Genomic DNA, 20,004 nt, shown 5'->3' with positions numbered 1-20,004 from the left:
GAAAATACTATGCCATAACCTAAATTTTTACAACGTTTGCAATGTTTTCCCAACAGGAAATATCACCAGCAAAGGTTCAAAAGAACAATACTACGATAAATATTTTAAAAGTATATTAAGGATTTTGGCTTACAATTACCCAACTGTTTCATGCAATAATATAATTAGTATTAATTATCAGGAATATTTTGCATATGAGTACTTGAGCTAATCATTAACATCATGATAAAAATTTTATTTTTTATATTACCTTAATATTTTCTTATGCACAACCTAGAATGAACCTAAACTGTGCTGAACAATTTTCATCATTTGGATCTATGAGATACTATAAGTATTCATTAGTTATTGAAATAATTCTGAGATCTCTCTCAATGCTATCAAATCATCTAGTACTAAAAGGTCTTTCTACTTTTCTCATGTTTTTGGGTTTGGGAAATATGAGATTTCTGCCTTTAAATCTGAAAATATGGCCAAGTCCCTCTAACTTGTAAGATTTGATGATTTTTACAATATCAGATTTGTTACATTTATCATACATTTCATGCTATTTCAGAACTATTTTCATAAAAAGCATTCAAAATATTTGAAAGATTAACAACTTCATCAGATTTAATAAATGGCTAGATCTCACTGCCACATGAACTTGTAGGTTTTAGTAATGTTTTATATATGGTGATCTCAGTGGTATGACTCAGTCTCTTGACTATTGAAAAGGCTTTCTATATTGAAATACCATTTCATTTTCCAACTATATATATAAATTAAAACACAGAATACTGCAGTGTTATTCTTGATATTGTGGTTTATTTCATTAAACAGATGTATTTATAATCTCTCCATATGGAGAATTTTACTTTTAAAACAATGCACAAAATCTCAATTTAACACAGTAAAAACATCATTGCACAGAATACAGTCCAGTTTATGTGCAGTATATTATGCAGAAAACTATATAATCACATATAAATAAGATAAATTCTTTGACTTTAAATCACCACAGATACCTAATACATTTTAGAAAAAAAAAAAAAAGACAATTGTAAATAAAATGTAATTTGTCAAAAACATTCATACATCATAAAAGAAATGCAGATATTAAAAATAAAAAGTTATACGAACTTTTCAAACACAAATTAACAAAGATAAAAACATAACAAACAAATGTAAAGATAGAAAAGACTAGAATCAGAATGAAATCTTTGGAATACAAGAAGAAAGTACAAAAGATAGTACCTAAATCATAAATATTCAAAATATGTGCAATGCAAAACTAATCAGAAAACTATAATGATTTATACTCAAAAGATTTACAAGTTAAATGACATATAAAATGCATTAATTTAATTATGATATTATATTGATTCAGTATGTTACTCAAATTGTACGGATAATAAAACAAATTCTAAATGCAAATATATATTCATAAAAAATGCAATTATGAATGTAAATTTTAAACAAAAGAAATCTGGAAACTTTTCATGAATTTTTATTTCTGTGAGTGTAGGCGATCATTAATTTTTCCTATAAAAATAATTGTTTAGCATAGTAAAGCTTTACTGGAAGAAAAAATACAGCCAAAAATAGTTATAGTAAAGAAATACAGTAGAGACCCAACTGCTTGTAACCTTTGATAGTCAGTCACATAGGATGCAATATATCTGATAATGATATTATATACAATTTTTTTTAAAAAAGGAAGTCTTTATATAAAAAGAGAAAGAAAGAGGGAAAGAAATTTTATACTAGAGAGGGATTTCATCTGCAAGTACATTTTCCCTCATTTTTATAAGCATTTCTTCACTTTTCTTCATATGCTTGTATGCATACATGTCATATGATACTAATACATTATATTTTTTAAAAGCATTGTTAAAAATCTTCATTTTGTAAAACTTAGTATATGTACATACATACTATGTGTTCTCTATTCCCCTTCAAAACTGTTACTTCCATCAATGCTAACTAGAATGGATCAGTGGGTTTCTAATGTATTTCACTTGATATTGAAAAGCTGTTATATTTGAGTTTTTACATGCTTTATAACATTTGCAACCATGCAATATATTAGGCTGTTTTTCACAACATTCTGAATAAGTAAAGCATATTTATATTCTTTGGATTTCAAATAACTTCACATCAGTATCATACCAAATTGGAGGATCCACATTTCTGAAAATGAATAATTAATTTTTAAGTGAATACATTTTGAAAGGTAAAATTTAATATAATGAATAACAATAGCATAATCAAAAGAACAATGTAAAAGTTATTCAGTATTCATTTGGCATTTATGTCACAGAAGCATGCTCAGCACAAAATTCAGAAATAAAATTAATATATCATATATAAAATTTAAAAAATGTGAAATGACATTTTACAAAATTTCAAAATTAAATGCAACTATAAAAATAAGATTTCCTGAAATTTTAGATCTCTAGCTTTTGATGGAATTTATGTTTGAAAAATTTTCTCGTAAGCACCTCAATTTTATTTATTATTTCATAGCATTTACATACTAAATATATGAAAAAATATATTTCTCACTAATAAAAATAAGTGTTAATTATATATGCCTCTATTTCTTATGCCCATGATATTTCCAGTAGCAAACCAGTTCAAAAGAAGCAAACTAAAAAATTAAAAACAGTCCATTTTTTTCCTTAAAAAAAAAAAAAAAAAAAAAAAAAAAAAAAAAACTTATTTTACATATTTTCTAGATTTTAAGCTAAAAAATATTCCAAAAATTAAAAATGGATGCATATATTGTTCATAAATTTATTTTTAAATAATTTCCCTATATAAAAAAACAGGAACTTTAATATTATTTATTGAAAAGTATGCTATTGTTAAGGGATTAATATTCTGCCTATAAGCAAGTATGTTTACAATGGCAGGTGACTGAGGACCGAATCTCAAAAATAATACTTATAAAGATTTTTCTTTGCTTAGGAATGGAAAACATCAGATCAGAAACTTTCTTTTAATAAATTCAAAAATTCTATTCTAGCACTAGTAATCCAACAGTGCAAGCAATGACACATAATGACAGAATTAGTGCAGAAATTCAGTCTAGGGAAATCATTACTTTTTGGGATAAATAATGCATTTGTTTACTTTTTCTCTAGTTTAAAAGAGTAAAAATTAATTAGTAATTTATGAATACACATTTTTTATATAGAATTCTTCAATGCATTAAAAAACAGAGAAATCTTTACACATTGCTATTTTTTCCTCTTGTACAGAAGCTATTTTCTTCGTATACAGTTATGTCTATTATTAAATAATGAAGAATCTGTACATATGTACATTGTGAAAAATGGCAGCATTTACATTAAATTTTGAATATACAACTTGAAGCCTGAATTTTGAATTTATTTCACATTTTTGCAAATCTAATTAAATCTAATTAAAAAAACTTATGTGATATGCACGAAGAATTAAGATATTTTTCTTTCAAATTTAATCAACAAACTAAGAAACTGGAAAGCAAAATGAGTTGCTACTGTCTGGAATAAAATATTTTTATCTTCCACAAGCCAGTTGCATTGGCACTCAGCAAAGTATGATATATTTAACTTTTTTAATATGAATTTTCTAATATTAATAAATTTATTAATAAACTTAACAATTTCAAAGCCATAAGTGCAATTATTTATCGCTATTATTAGTAATTACTGGACTCATTAGTACATTATTTTTTTATAATAACTATTTTAGACAGCTGGCAAGTTGCCAGTATTTAAAAAATAGTAATTTTATAATTAGTAAATTTTGACTAAATAATTCTTGCAAATAATCCAGGTTTAATGGAAAAAAGAAAAACAAAAGAAAGACAAGACCTATAATCTGCAAAATTCACTAATCTGCAAACCTCTTATCATGAGGAATGTGAATTATGATAATTCAGATATTTCATATTATGAGCTATTTATCTTAAATTACAAACAAACCTGCATAATTATTTCTCATCAAATAAAAACTGCAAATGTATTATAAATATTAGGAGGAAGATCTTCAGTTATGAGAAAAAAAAGAAAATTTGACATAATTACCATTATATATTTTAAATAAAATTATATGCATTAAATAACAATACAATTCAATAAATCAACTTTAATTGGTAAAATTTAATGCTTTCAGATTTTCTTAAATGTCATCAAAGAAAATAAAATTGCATTTGCATCACTGTATATACAATTTTCTATTTTATTATAGATCCCTTGGTTTTTATGTTTGAAATTCTTATATCAATGAGGTCTTTACTTCCTACTTTATGCATTGATTTTAAAATAGGAATACACTTACCTTAAATATATGACTCCCCACATATAGGTTCTAAACCACATTGTAGTTCCACTATTAGCTTGGTATTTTCGAATTAAAATGGGATGGGGCACAGGTAATAAACCTACTAGAGTTCCATGTTGTAGAAATTTCAGAATCTCACTTTCATCAGTTAATCCCCTGTGAAAGAAAAGCTCTACTATGACTACAAAATTCGTACAAAAAATTTAGAAGATTTGTTTTAAAAATGTATCAGTGCATGCAATACTGAATTTAAATATTTTAAAAAAAAGTGGTTATTTCTTTTTCAAAAGGAATGAAAATTTAATTTAACTACAGCTGCAAATAGGATTGGTTACAGTACTTGATAAACATAATAATTTTTGTAAGTTTGAGAAAAATGACAGGGATACAAAGTATTTTATCTAAATTTCCTTAAATGTGAGGTTGTAATGGGATTTATACAAAATATAGATATGTGCAGGATAATGTAAAATTTTTAGTGAAATAAAATGTCTGTTTATATAAATAAATGAAAATAGCCCAAACAAAAATAATTAGAATATAAAAAAAAACATAGAGTAAATAATTGAAATTTATTAGCACAATCGAGCAATGTTATGCAAATGTTTTCTTTTCCGCTATGCGTTAAGCAAATAAAAAATACTGCAAATGTATTCCTAAAATGATGAACGAAGTATTTGAAATCTAACAACAAATTATTTAATATAAATATTATGATGATAAAAAACTAAATATGATTTAAAAACCTTTGTAGATAATTAATACATACATTCATTTATGGGAATCTAAAATAAAGATATGAGTTTGCTCACACTAAAAAATAATTTTACCCTAAAAGAAAGCTAATTCACATTCACCTTTTTAAATGAAATATTTCTGTTTCAGATATAATGTGTTTTACATTCATGACCTTCAGAAACTCAAGTTTTGAGAAAATAATGAACACTTACATCTAAAATGCAAACATCTAAGGCACTCATGAGGTCTCTTTAGCTTACTGCTTGCTTCCAAGAAACATTTTCCCTTTAACAATAGAGTATGTCAGAATACAACAGGACAGAAAAGAGAGCTAAAAAAGTGTAACACGTGACAGGATTTATTGCAGTAATCAGACAGTGATGAAACTGCAGTACATGAAAGGAAGGCCACTGTTTTAACGTAAGTGTTAATTTTTCATACCTTTAAAATTTTGCAATAGAAGACTGATGTGAAATTTATGCTTTCATAATAATATTATTAAAAATATTGAAAAGTTTTTATTCATGTAAAAAGCATGACTTAACATTTTAAAAAACTTCAATTTGCAGTGTTTTTCTACAAATTAGTTGTACTGTCAAAATTCTGCAGATGTGTTTACAGTAGCACCTCCATTCACTCTGCAAATGACGGTTTTATTAACATGTAAGCCTGTACATATTTTTGCTCCATTCTATTTCTAACAATGTGCTAGTGAAACTCCATGGCCAGAAAGAAGCAAAGTATTTGAGTTTAAATTCTGAACTGGGTGAAAACCGAGAATATTGATTCTTTCAATACTATTTATAGCCCGGAAATAATACAGAATGTCTTTCAAAGCACTGCAAAATTATTTTTACTAACTTAATTTAGAAGAATATGGTTAAATTAGAGTTTTAAATCATTAAATTATTTGTGGTTATTAAACTAAAAATGGCTAAATTAAGCACTTACAATGCAGGAGAAAAAATTAAAAACAAAATAAGAAATTATATTTTGACAGACATTCTTATGCCAAAGTGTTTAATATTCATTACTCCTTTTTTTGCCTTATATTACAGAGATAGTTCATGCTGTTTATATCTTTTTTACTTGGGCTCTTCAGAATTTTGTGTTACAAAATATAATTAATTCAGCATTAAGGACAAGTGTAGCATCCAGAAAGATATAACTAGCATCCCTAGTCTTGAACACATAATTTTGTATGAAATATATTTTAAGATTTGTATAATTATAACTTTTTTTGGTAAAATTTAAGATCTATACATACTAGTAAAATCTTCACATTCTATATCAGTAAATTCTTCTTTATTGCCGATTTAATTGTTTCTTTTTTGTGACCAATTGGGTACAAAAAATGTCATTTTTCTTTAATTAAGGTTTCATTTGAAGTTTGTCTTCAACAAAGATTAATTTTAGTTTAAATGCCCTAAAATATTAAATTTAAGCATTTAGAGCAACTTTTATGAGAAAATTTCTAAAAGTTTTATTACTTAAAATTAACATGTTGTTTATAACCATTTGACTACATTAATAATAATTATAATATATACTACATATGTGCGTGTTCGTTTGTTTGTGTGTAAGACAGAAAAACTGGTAACTCAAAATTATAATTAAAATTTGCAATAGCCCCACAATTCCTCATTTTAATTTGTGGATCACCTCTTTCTATTCTAAAATTTTTTATAATAATTTTCCTGGATTGCATGGCAGCTCAAAATTTAAAATAAAAGACCCAAGTCTATAAATACTGCTGTTACTGTTTTTTTCCTGCTTCACCTCACTGCTAGCCATAGTTTGCTTTTTATTTCGTTCTTTGCCTAAGAAGATATAGGCTTTACAGAACTTTCGGGAGCACGGCGCACCCATAAATGATGCTGTGTGTATCTGATTATGCACATTAAGGCTTGCTCTATTAAAAAATAAAAACAAGTGTTGAGATCCATGGCCACTTTAAAAAGCTTTTCTTTTCCATTATGCACGAAATGAATATATGCCATAAAAAATCATCAAGATATCTACAGAATTTATATTACAGATATACACATACATATAGATATTTACATACATAATATTTTAATATTAGAATTTCATTATTATTTGCAATTAGCATTAGCATAGAGTGCAATTTCATCCCCCAAAACCTTTCCCCATGTTTCAGAAAAATGTTCCATATATGCAAAAATATTTTACCAGAAAATCAGGAAAAAAAAAAAAAATAATACTAGAACAGTGATCAATGGACTGCTTTTAAAATCTCTTGACAAAGCGTGAACAAATAAAAAACAAAAATATGGACAAAACATTAACAAAGTGTATAACTCTTTTAGTCCGCATACTGCCCAAACAAATCAAGTGATTTCCACTAGTGGCCATTTACAGCACACTGGCAAATCAGTTAAGTGATTATGAAAGAATCACAGATAAGAACTATAAAGTTTCTGCCAAAATGGTTAAAATCATCAGTTAAAGCTAACATGCCATAAAAGAGGCAGTAAGTTTCAGAAATTCCTATAACTGAAAACAGATGAAAGTACTATTAGTAGTAGATGCAAATGTATTTTAAAACAAAACAAGTGCTGCTATAATGTTTACAATACTAATTTAAAGGTTACATAGCAGGACTACATGTTTTACATTACTATTCAAATTCAGCCTAATCTTTTCCACAGAAAAAACTAGAACAGAAGACCAATTTAGCTACTGTTTTAAGATAATATATATATATTTATTCTGAATAAATGAACAGATGGTGAATATTCTCTAGAGCTTAGCCTTATTTGCAAGCAATATAACCACTGTGTAAACAAGAATTATGAAATATCCATTTGCAGTTTCTTTCTTTAAATCATCATGTAGAATCTGAAACATTTTGTAAGACTTTATTAAAAAATATGCATAATGAAAAGAAGTAGATTTTGTTTTAAAAGCTTGTTGATATTATATCAAGCATAAAATGTTGGTTTATATAATAAAAGAAAGCTTGATGATAGTTTATATCAAGTAAAAAATATTAGTTTATATAATAAAAGAATGTCCTGCACTTTTTTGCTCTCAATGAACAATTTAAATCCCATATGCTTTAGATGAAGTATACAAGCTAGCACGATATTGAATTATTGTCCATTTTCATAAGATTATTGTAATTATTAATGCCAACCATATTTTATAAACATTTGCAACAAAACAATCTTTTTAAATTTTATTCAGTACAACAGTAATAAATTTTAATATTTGCAATAAGTATTTTCCTTCTTTAATAACAATGAAATTATTTATCACTAGAGTCATTTCCTTTAATCATTTATATCACTTTCATGATTTTCAAGCATTTGTAAATAGTATGCAAATTTTCTTACAAATGATTTTAGGCAACCTAACAGATTGTTCAATCTAATTCTACTGTTTTATAATTAAGCTCATTATCATCATTGAACTTGTTTGCAAAGATTTCTGAAATATTTCTAAACAGATGTAATATGCTTCATAAAAAAACATATACCCAAGATTTAGGTAATGAGCAGAATATACATAAGGCATTCAAAATCTGTTTTCATTAAATTCATTTCTCATCAATTCCATTTTATGTTCATTTATTATTATAACAGGTATCCCACTAGTATTCATTTTCTATTTATGCTACTGCCACTTTGGATATTTGTACACAATAAGTTGCAGTCTTTTCCCTACATCCTGTATTTATTGCAATTTAAAAACATACACACATTTAGTATGAAAACTGTTAACAACCACCAGGTCATTATCTTCAGTCGCAGTAACCATTTTATCACCGACTCTCTTTCTAATCTCTCACTTCAGTTTAAATAATTTAATAAAGTTCTTAATATAATTTAATAAAACAGTACTAATTTAAGCAAAAAAAATATATCAATTAGCATTATTAAATAATACAATGCTTTTATTAGTTTCTGCCAGCTGTTGGCATTTTTTGTCAGTTTTAAATAAATTTTAACCCCTTTCTGCCATCAGGAAGGTAAACTATTGTCTACTGGCAGAAAGCTAGTTCTGCTACATATTGCTGCTTCTTGATTGATCCTTTTGGTATGAAAATGAAACAACAACAACAACAACAAAAAAAAAAAAAAAAAAAAAAAAAAAAAAAAAAAAAAAAAAAGGTTACAAAATATTCTTAAGATGAATTCAAACTACTAACAATTAATTTATATTAAAATCATTTTAAGCAATCATCATAAATAATTCATAAATCCATTCATAAAGCATCATCATCATAACAACCACAATAAATACAAGCCAAAACACTTACTTATCAATGCATATTTTCTCAACCTGAGGTACTAAAACTTGCAAAAGTCTCATTATAGTTTGAAGAGGTAATTTCTGTTTCCATGAAATAACCCAGTCAGAAGTTGGAACCCACTGGCTAGGAGGAACACCAGTAACAGAACTTGTAGTAGAAAAACTAGCAGCAGAACTAGCACGAGTTCGATGGAAAGTATTGGTAACTGTAGATGCAGCTTCAGAACTTGATGAATCAATTGAAGGTGTTGGGCTAAGAGGGGGTGAAACCTACATAGATATGTAATTTCCATATATATTAAACTATAATAGAATCTCTCTCTCTCATACACACACACACACACACACACACAAAAAAAAAAAAAAAAAAAAAAAAAAAAAAAAAGAAAGACGGAGAAAGAGAGAATGATTTTGAATCACAAAATGCACTGATATTTAAAATCAAACACATCATTTAAGCATGATACCCAATTCAACAATCAAGTAGTACGTAATCTAATGCTTTTAGTCAGTTATTTATTTTTCAGATGGCACATTAAAATTGGCTGATATCTTAATCTTTTCCTTTTCATAGCCATTTTATCACACATTCAAATTTAAAAGCAGTGTTTTAGTAGCACCTTTTAAAAAAAATAATTACCTAAAAGCAGTAGATCAAACTAGTAGTCACGTAGTTTTTAATTGTTATATTACAGCAAGACAAAAATCCTATCATAAACTCTAAATCAGTAGTAACAATTAAAAAATGTCATATAGTTAAAAAAAAGTATCAAAAACATCTTTCAAATTTCAGATATATACAGCTGTTCTTAATAATGGCAAATAAAAGATAGAAACTATAGCTATAAGCTAAAATATTCTTTATTGTAGAATTTAAAAACCTTTAATATATCAAATCTAAATAGCACATTTAATAAAAAAAATGTAAAAAAAGGAACAAACTTAAGGTTAGATTCACTTTGATATCTTACAATACTACCAAAGATATTACATATATATTTTTGTAGTTTTTCACATATCATATGAGTGTATATAAATTAAAAATCAAAATGCAAATTCTAGAAACCCAAAACTAGTTATAAGTAACAAATATTTCCGTTTGACATTGAATGATAAAGAAAGCAGATATAACTATTTGATTCACATTCCTTCAAATATGCATAGAATTTTGAACAGGAACAAAAAATAAGCAAAGGTATGGAAACCTAGATCGCTTTATAGGTGTTAAACAGCTGATTTAAATTTTGCATTGTTTTGTTCAATAGTATGAAATTTAAAAAAAAGTAAGGGAGAGAGCATGATGATTTTAAATAATGGAAAATGTATATTTTTAATGTATATTTTACCACCAAAACATAAAGCCTCATTAGGATCTTAATGAAACAAGCACTGAAATTAGTACACATATATGTATAGTGCTCATAAAATAACAGGCAAAAATGTGAAGACAGTGGAGACAAAAAAAAAAAAAAAAATTTGTAATGGAATGTGTGTACACTGAGGTGGTACAAAGCACTGCTGGGTAAAAGATAAAAGCATTCATCTGACATAAATTGTAATTACCTGTGTGGATTTTGAGCAGTATGAATCAGTACACAGGCACAAAGTTTCCTGATATAAATTTTATCTATGGAGCTGTGGTTAAAAGAAAGCAGCTACTACATTTGCATCTGTAGCCCTACAAATGTTGCAGCCCCTGCAATTTGAAGAGCTTCGTTTTTGGGTAGCAACATTTATCACTTGAAATCTGCATGAGAAATAATAACTCCAGCAGAAGGCTTTTATCTTCCATTCGTTAGATATTAGTATCATCTCAAAATGTTATTTGGGCACACACATTACAAAATCTGTTTATTTAAGTATCTTGTACCTGCCTTTACATTTTTGACAGACATTTTCCAAGCACAAAGCAGTTTCTGCATATATACATATATACAGAGAGAGAGAGAGTGTAGGGGGTGAGAACACCGCACCTGTTGTCCTTTCATTCTTCTAGACACTTAAATTTCCGTGCAATCCAGGCAGATGGCCATTATACTTCAAGGCAGAACATGTGGAACATTTCGGAATTAATGATACTGATACTGCAGACATGCAATGATCATGCATAGTGGGACTTTCAGACTTGATGAAAATATATATTTCCAAAGCATTTCAAATAATGGTCGGTATGAACTGAATCTTGAACTGTTTTTTTAATTGTGGAAATTGGCATTACTTTTGTTTTATGTTTGTTGAAAGTGAAAGTTATAATTAAATAATAATCTAACAATGGATGGCAACAACAATTTTATTTGAAGAAGATTTGTTTAAAGTTGACAATAGATAAGTTGAATTCTAAAGATGTAAAGTGTTAGCTGTCTTTTAAAATTATGTATACATTTGTATTTTGTCTTTGTTTTTGTCCATTAAAGAAAGTATTATTCATTGCATCAATAAATAGATCCCAAACACATATATATATACACATGCAAACACACATATATTATATATACACAGAAACTACCTTTTTCATAATTACAATGAAATTTATAATTCATGTTTCACCTTTCTATGGAACCCTTTATGAAAATGAGATAATTGAGTCACTAATCATACTTACTACTAATAACAGAAATACTACTAATAACAGAAATCAATAGCTCTTAAGAAAAAATGCACAAATGGAAAAGAACTGGTTATCATTCAAATGTTAAGCACAGCAAAATTTTCATCAGCAGGTACTGGAAAGGTTTTCTACTTTTGAAAGTTCACACAACAAATTAAGATATCAATTACAGATTGAGAGCTGAAAGAGCAGAAGAACTCCTTTTTGTTGGAAGCACTGAATGCAAATGGCAATAATGCAGACATAGTGTGATAAACTGTTTTGGAAAAGTTATGCAGATTGCAATAAGATAAGCATAATTTCTACGGTTTATATACACTGTTGGCGATTAAAATTGCAACACCATGAAGGAAAACAAATACAAAAAAGATATTTATTGTACATAAACAGTATGGCATAAAGATAAAATGATTAAATTTGTAAGCAATTTGGGGGTTTACAGGTGTGCAAAATTAGTAGAAACAGTTGCACATCCTTGGTATCTAAAACGGCTCTTACCTGGTTAGGCATAGAAATGATCTGGTATTAAATGACAGAAACAGGGAACTCATTCTGTTTCAAGCCTATGCCACACTTCATCAACTGTATTAGCTGAAGAAGGGTGGTGGGCCAGTCTTTCAGTAACCCATGACCAGATGTTTTCAATGGGTGAGAGATCTGGAGACTGTGCAGGCCAGGGCAGCAGTCAAATTCCCTGTGTATTGAGGAAGGTCAGAACACAACGTACAACATGTGGTATTGAATTATCTTGTTGGAAGATGGCATTTGGCAGGACTTGAAGATAGGGCACAACCACTGAACTTAAGATGTAAGCAATGTACTGATCTGCATTCAAATTACCATTGATCCAAACTAGAGATGTGCATGTCGTGCACCCAATGGCTGCCCAAACCATTCACACCAGGTGCAGGGCCCCTATGCCGATATCGAATGCAAGCAGGCAATGTGTGGTCTCCTCGGAGCCTCCAGACAGGTATAGGGCCATCAGAATACTGCACAAAGAATCGGAACTCTTCTGTTCATTGTTCAGACGAGACGATGTTGTGCCACTCCTATATTCATCTTTGTCATTTGGTGCACCAGAGTAACTGTCTCTCTCTATGCTACATTGTCAAAGGAAGCCGAAGTAATGGTCGTTTGTGTTGATAGTCTATGTAGCTACAAACGTTGATGCACCATACAAGCAGATAACTAGGCATATTGCAAACATGTTCATTTCTTGACTAATGGTCCCTGATGTGGTTGTATTGTTTTGCAGGGCTGACCTCACATGTCTGCCTTCTAGGGCATTAGTCATAGGAGGGCATTGAAATCCTGCATGCCATTCAATATGACCCTCAGCAACCCACTGATTCCATATTCGCATGACAGTGGTTGGATGTTGATAGTGTGACAGGCGATATCACAGAACAATAATCCACACTTTTGATGGGCAATGATCTTGCCTCTATCACATTCTGATACTTGCTGGTAAGCATTTCTTCTTATTTTTCCAGACATAACACATTATTCTTTGTAAGTCCGACATTACAAAGTGCTTTCTGAATGAGAAATCCACTACACAACTTTTCTTTTATGCAAATCTTCAGATGTCATTCCTCCCTCCTGCATCATCTAAATGGGCTGAAATACTAATCATTTGCATATCCCAACCTCTTGTGCTTTTGACATTCATCACATCATTCCTTCCTCCTGTTGCAATTTTAATGGCCAGCATGTGTATAAAGTAAAAGACCAACTATCTAGCACTCAACTAACAATAAAGCTCAAGTAACTAAAATATTTTCGAATTAGAAATTTTTTTTAATGTAAAATTAAGCAAATAGAAGATCTGTAATTAAATTATAAAGCATGAATAGGACTACAATTTGAACCAAACGAAAACTGCCACCAAACAGTGCAATTTAATGCCAATAATGGATTACTATGAAGTAACACTTTTGCTTTATATAAATCGTATTAACTCTCAATAAGTCAGTTTAATTTAAAAAAATGGTGTCATTTCATTTACATTTGGAAAAAAAAATGATTAAAATTCCGAACTTGTCTTCAACAAAACACCATGCAGCAGAGTAGTTCAAATTTATGGTATTCTGGAATCAAGAAATGTGGGACTTATGTGAAAATGGATAAACACTGACTGTGCAATGTGCAAAAATTATGACAATCAGTTTAAGCTGTATATGTTGATTAACTAAAGAAAAAGTAATCTGTTTCTTCAAACATCTGCCGGAATGCTTGGTGCAAGTTTGGAGAGATCACAGCCAATTATCAATGTCGACAGAATTTTGTACTTGGATATTTTACGTTAGCACTTATGCCTAAATTGACCCTTTTTTCTTTTAACACCTCAGATGATTTAAATGTAGGCATTTGATATTCAAGTTGATAACAAATAAAACGACTCTTTTATAATTTTAGATTGAAAACATTTTATACATTCATTTGGCATTTTGGCTTTTCTATTGTGAAATGCATATTTTATATGCCCAATTATCCATAAATTTTGCATGCCTGGAATTTCTCAAGGTTTCCAGATAGTTCAGCTTTTACTACACTGAGATTTTTTCTCCAGTATCTAGATAAAAGGTACCACCACAAGAGGTTTTTTTTTTTTTTTTTTTTTTGTTTATTTGCTTGTTTGTGTGTATGCATACATAAGTTTATAGTCAAGTGATTAAGGTGACTTTGCAGCTTATTGCTGGCAAAAAGCTGTCAAGATATTTCATTATATTTTATGGCACTAATTGATAAAAGTATGTACAATTTATATTACCTCTAGTTATTATATAATTTATGCATAAAATATTTGTTACACTTCTTAATATCATCTAGTTATAGGTTTAATTAGTTTGAAAACCATCAACAAGTGGAAAACATTTAATAAATTAATACAAAAAATATAAATATCTAATTTAAATAAAAAATTGATTTAAATTTTAAAAACTGGATTTCTTTATCATTATATAAATCTATCATTAAATAAAGTCTTGATTTCTTTATATCCCAGTTAGTGCTTGAAAGATATTATATTTAATGTCTCAGCCTTAACTATTTACAATGATAAATAGCTAAAATATGTAAGCAAACAATACAGGTATTGATTCAAATACAGTACAACAAGCAGCTAGAGATGGAACTCATCATCTTTTCATTGGGACGAACTATATAATGCACACAAAATTTTATATATGTGCATATAAAATTCTACTAATTTATTTAAACAAAATAAATGCCAAACTTATGATCTAGCTAGCATTAGTGAGTAAATAAACCTATAGTTGATGAAATTATTTCTTAATCTACTACGTATTTATTTTTACCAATTAAAAATTTAAGGAAATATATATGGACATATTAAGCAAAAAACAAAATGCAATGAATGAGGAACATGAAAATTACAGTTCTGCACATACGGTATTCAATTTATGATTTCAAGCCTATGCACATTAGTTGCTTTGATACATTTTATATGTGCTAGGAACATATAAAATTTAGTAAAAAAATTATTTTATTTTAAATGCATTAATAATCTGCATACATTCATACAAACAAGTTCATTTAAAACTGACAGACATATTCGTAAAAATTGATGAAAATTCTTAAAAAACAGATACATAACAATAAAAAAAAATTCACACTAAATTGTGAAAATGAAATATTATTACAACCTTAGTTGATGAACTATCAATTTTTCCTTCCTCCTCTTTACTAGAATTTTCTGTGTCAGGTGCATTTGCTGCAGTCACCATTTCTTGTCCTTCAGGTTCTAAGCCTTCAAATTTTTTCTCCAAATTACTAGCACTTTCAGTTGATTTGTTATTAAGAATAGAATTGTGTACTGAAGGGGGACTAGTTTCTGTTGGACTTGCAGGAGGACTTGTGGGAGCACTTGGAGGATGAGCACGTTCTCTTTCTGTCATTTTATCTATACCTACAAATAAATAGTTAAGGCAATACAATAAAAAAAAATCTAAAATTTGGTCCATTATCAAAACTTTAGTTTTCAAAAAACCAACAATTTATCCCTTAAAAAAATTTAATTTAGTTGAGTTTTGTGCATGTACATGTATATGAGTATTACCTAATAGCAACAAGTCATTTTGAAACCATCTTAAATTCATCAGCAATCATATCATGTCTAAATTAGAACTCAGAATTTTATGTTTTCTATAACTCATATATAGTATACATACTTAGAAGTCCATAATAATGGTAACACACAAACATGAACCAGTTACGAAAGTGGTATGTTTAGAATACTTTTCTAATGCAAAGTATATCATTAGAAAGTCTACAATTTAGGAAGCAAAACTGGTACAGCACAAAAAAGCAGTTTCCATCATTGTTCCAGTTTTAAATTAAAATTACTAATCTATTAGCTGAAATTAGTACGTTAAAAGTTGCTACCACTAAACCATCAATTTCAGTAAATCTAACTGATAGTTACCAAAATGGAAAGTAGAAATTGACAGAAGGTCTGATTTAACCAAGAGAAAAGGTATTATAGTCCACCATGGGCATGAAACTAAGCAGAAACTTGTACCTGGTTAGGATATTTTAGTGTTCTCATTATGTAGTCAATACATTTTATCATCCTTTTAGGTTTGGGAAGAACTTTATTAATTGTGAAAATTTACCAGATTTGATTCCTGCCAAAACTACTTCAATCAGTTTTAACCAATTTGTCTCTGAAATTCCATAAAAGAGGAATGTTTCAGTTTCCAGAAAGATGAAAGAAGGTCAATGATGGAATTGGCAAATATGTAATTGACTAAATGTTTTTCTGAATTTAAAAATATTTAAAAAAAGAAATTAAAACAATTTTATAATGTTAGATACAAAACTAAATTTACTAATGGAATTTTTTTTTAAATTTAGACAGAAAAAATATTAAAAATTTTTTTAAATAACACACAAAACTTACATGGTGTGGCTGCTAAAGAAGCATTTAAAGTTCCTTTTTCTGCTGGTTTTGCAGGTGTGGACCCTTCCATGCTTTGATTATTAATGCCTGAGACACAACTATTCAGACTCATGGTACTGGTTGAAGGTACTAATTTGTTACGTTTGCTGAGAGATTTTTGGATTGTATTATGATCAGTAGGCAAATTTGCCAATGAATGGAAAACATTTCTTTTACGAATTATTGTATACACTAAATTTGAATTACCTAAAAATATTTACAAAAATTAAAAATTAGCAAGCTATCAAATAAAGAATCTACTACACAATAAATACACAAATAAATATTTCTTACCATCAAACTGATATTGTATAATGTTATTAAAAATTTCTAATAGGAAGAAAACAAGGTGATGATTTGTAGGACTGCTGTACAAATACCAAGGAGTGCTAAAAGCCTATAAATGAACATAGATACATAGTATGTTATATATGTTATAATACATAGTATGACATTAATCAAAGCCCAATATAATGTTTCTTAAATATAGCCAAAAATATTTACATTCAATAAAGTTAAACAACACATATAATTACCATTACATATTTTTAATTTCACACATATGTAAACATTTAATAATATTCAGACTAGTAAAAACCCATATTTAATATTTATTTGAAACTGATAAATATCATTATAATAAGGTTAATTGATAACAGCCTTATAATGTAGTACAGTCAAAAGTCGTTAACTCGGACGCCCATAATTCGGAATGATCTATAATCCGGACCTCAAAGCTAAAAACTTTCTGCGTATGCACCGTGTTGACACATGTGCATAGACGTTTACGCGTGCACATAAGTCCTCTTACGACTGCGCATTTGCGTGTGCGCAAGCGCAGAATACGTTTTCGCGTGCGCGTTTTATGTATAACGGACGGTATAAGCTAAAATTATCTAATTATCTATTTCAATTAATGTTGATGATTGCGTTGTTCCTTAATTTTCGAATTGGATCCGGCTTATTATTTTTTGCAGACTGTAAGAACAATACTATAAAAGTAAACTTGAACTTTTGATTATGTCAAATAGAATTTCCGATTCTGGAGCTCCCAAAGGATCGTACAAAGCGAAAGTATGTTTCGATGTCCATCAAACAAAAAGTGCAAAAAATGGATAAAGACATGAAGAATGTGACAGAGAGGTTAGTGAAAACGAAAAAATTTCGATTGACAAGTTAGCCGGTATTCTCGGCACAGCAATTAATGGGACTTAAACAGCGGAACTTTGTAACTGAACAAAAAATTATGCCTGTTTATAGAATTAAAGAGAAAGTATTATCACATAAAACGGAGCAACTTAAACAACTTACATTGAAAGAAATGTTTAATAAAGTAAACAAATAAATATTAAGCTCTTTTTTGTAAATTTTGATACCTTTTAGATCATAATTGTTCTTTATTTCATAAATTACGGTTTCATATTTTTAATTTTAGAATTTCTGCATGACATCTTACGCAATTTAAACTGATGATCTATAATCTGGAAAAATCGATAATCTGGAATCGCCGAAGTCCCGATGAGTCCGGATTAACGACTTTTGACTGTATTTTAACTTTAACATTTGAATGATTACCATTATATGAAGAAATTTAATTGTTTAAAATAATGCCATTTCTTAATTGCTTGAAGTGTAACACTTAAAATTACTCTTGAAATGTTTCAGGATTATTCAATAATTTAGAAGACTTGAATTTGTTTCACAACATTCAGTTAAAACACACAAAATATACCCTGCTCTAACAAATGTAGTAAGTTTCTAATTTTGGGACTTTTGTTTTATATTCAATTATTTTTCTTCTGTTTCTTCATCACACTTAAACAATTTGAAAAAATTATCACAAATTAAAATATTTTACTGAAAATAAGAAAAATATGGATTTTTAATTGATACAGTTCATACACATGCTTTATACACTGCCCTCCAAAAGTTAAGGAACAGTATGTTTTTCAATGCTCACCATTACAAAAATATCAGTAACATTTCAATTCACTGTTTATATGCATTATATAACAGAGTTTAAGAAAATATATGCAAAAACAATAACTAACACTTTTAATTTATTGAAATTAATAATTATACAGGAGTTGGAGGGAAAAAGGTAAAAATCGAAAGATTTGTTCACAAGTGTTGATCTTCAATTCTTATTAACAATTTCATTGACAATATCAAGGAGAGAAGTTGTTTCACAATTCGTTAAGGTGGTGAGTGATAAGATGGATGGAAAAGGTATGTCACAAGCTGATGCTGCTAGACATCTCAGTGTCTCTCATAGTGTAGTCCAGCAACTATGGAAGCAGTTTGAATCCGAGAATTTTATGTCTAGAAGACATGTTCCAGCAAACCAAGAGTTACAACCCCTGTGGGAACCTTTATTTACCTCTTTTGGCCCGACGAAGGAGCAACAATACTGTGCCTCAGCTCATGGTAGATCATTTAGTGGCAACAGGAACAAGAATCTCAGCTATTACAGTGTGCAGACGTCTGGACAATACACGTCTGCATTTAAGACAACCAGTTGTTTGTGTCGCTTTGAACCAAAGACACAGAGACCATTTACATTGGGCAACAGAACACATCTACTGGACCAGCCAACAATGGGCATCTGCTCTCTTCAGACACGAGTCCAGGCTCATATTGGAGATTGATTCAGCTCGTCAGCTGATCTAGAGGGAACAATGCACCAGACACAATCCCACATTGTACAGAAGTACAGAGTTACAAAGATGGTGGAATAATGGTTTGGGCTGGGATCTATCTCGATGGTCACACTAACCTGCATGTGTTTCATGGAAGAACTTTCACCTGTGTTAGATAACGAGACAAGATCCTTGGTCAAAATGTCTGCCGACATGCTGCTGTTATTGGTCTTGGATTTTTTCTGATGAATGACAATGCGTGACCACACAGAGATCAAATAGCTGAAGAATATCTTGAGGGTCATGGTATAGAGTGAATGGAATGGCCAGCTTAATCCCCAGACCTGAACCTGATAGAGCATCTTTGGGACTACCTTGGGAGACAGGTTGCTGCTTTAAGTCCTCCTCCAAGGTCGTTAGATGAGCTTAAGCAAACATTACTTCGTGTCTGGTCATTGCTTCCC

The 20,004-nt window shown here is 29.1% G+C and overlaps 1 protein-coding gene across 2 annotated transcripts in view; it reads right to left on the bottom strand.

Moving 5' to 3' along the window:
- Positions 1-787: 787 nt before the first annotated feature.
- LOC118204409 (protein HID1) overlaps positions 788-20,004 on the bottom strand; it is an 82,981-nt gene continuing 63,764 nt past the window's right edge. Inside the window, exons 14-19 of one of the 2 annotated variants that reach the window (XM_085818203.1) lie at positions 17,196-17,298; positions 16,863-17,108; positions 15,607-15,869; positions 9,335-9,597; positions 4,309-4,467; positions 788-2,172 (exon numbers count right to left, since the gene is read on the bottom strand). In XM_085818203.1, coding sequence (XP_085674329.1) covers positions 2,109-2,172; positions 4,309-4,467; positions 9,335-9,597; positions 15,607-15,869; positions 16,863-17,108; positions 17,196-17,298 — 1,098 coding nt within the window. In that variant the 3' untranslated portion in view covers positions 788-2,108. The remainder of the gene's footprint in view (positions 2,173-4,308; positions 4,468-9,334; positions 9,598-15,606; positions 15,870-16,862; positions 17,109-17,195; positions 17,299-20,004) is intronic. The other variant, XM_085818204.1, reaches the window with a different exon arrangement.

Source organism: Stegodyphus dumicola, chromosome 6, assembly GCF_044657685.1.
Source record: "Stegodyphus dumicola isolate Sdum_Otavi_A_Nest chromosome 6, ASM4465768v1".
Classification (NCBI taxonomy): domain Eukaryota; kingdom Metazoa; phylum Arthropoda; class Arachnida; order Araneae; family Eresidae; genus Stegodyphus; species Stegodyphus dumicola.
Note: the sequence above shows the minus strand (reverse complement) of the source record. Positions and strands in the feature narration are given on the sequence as shown.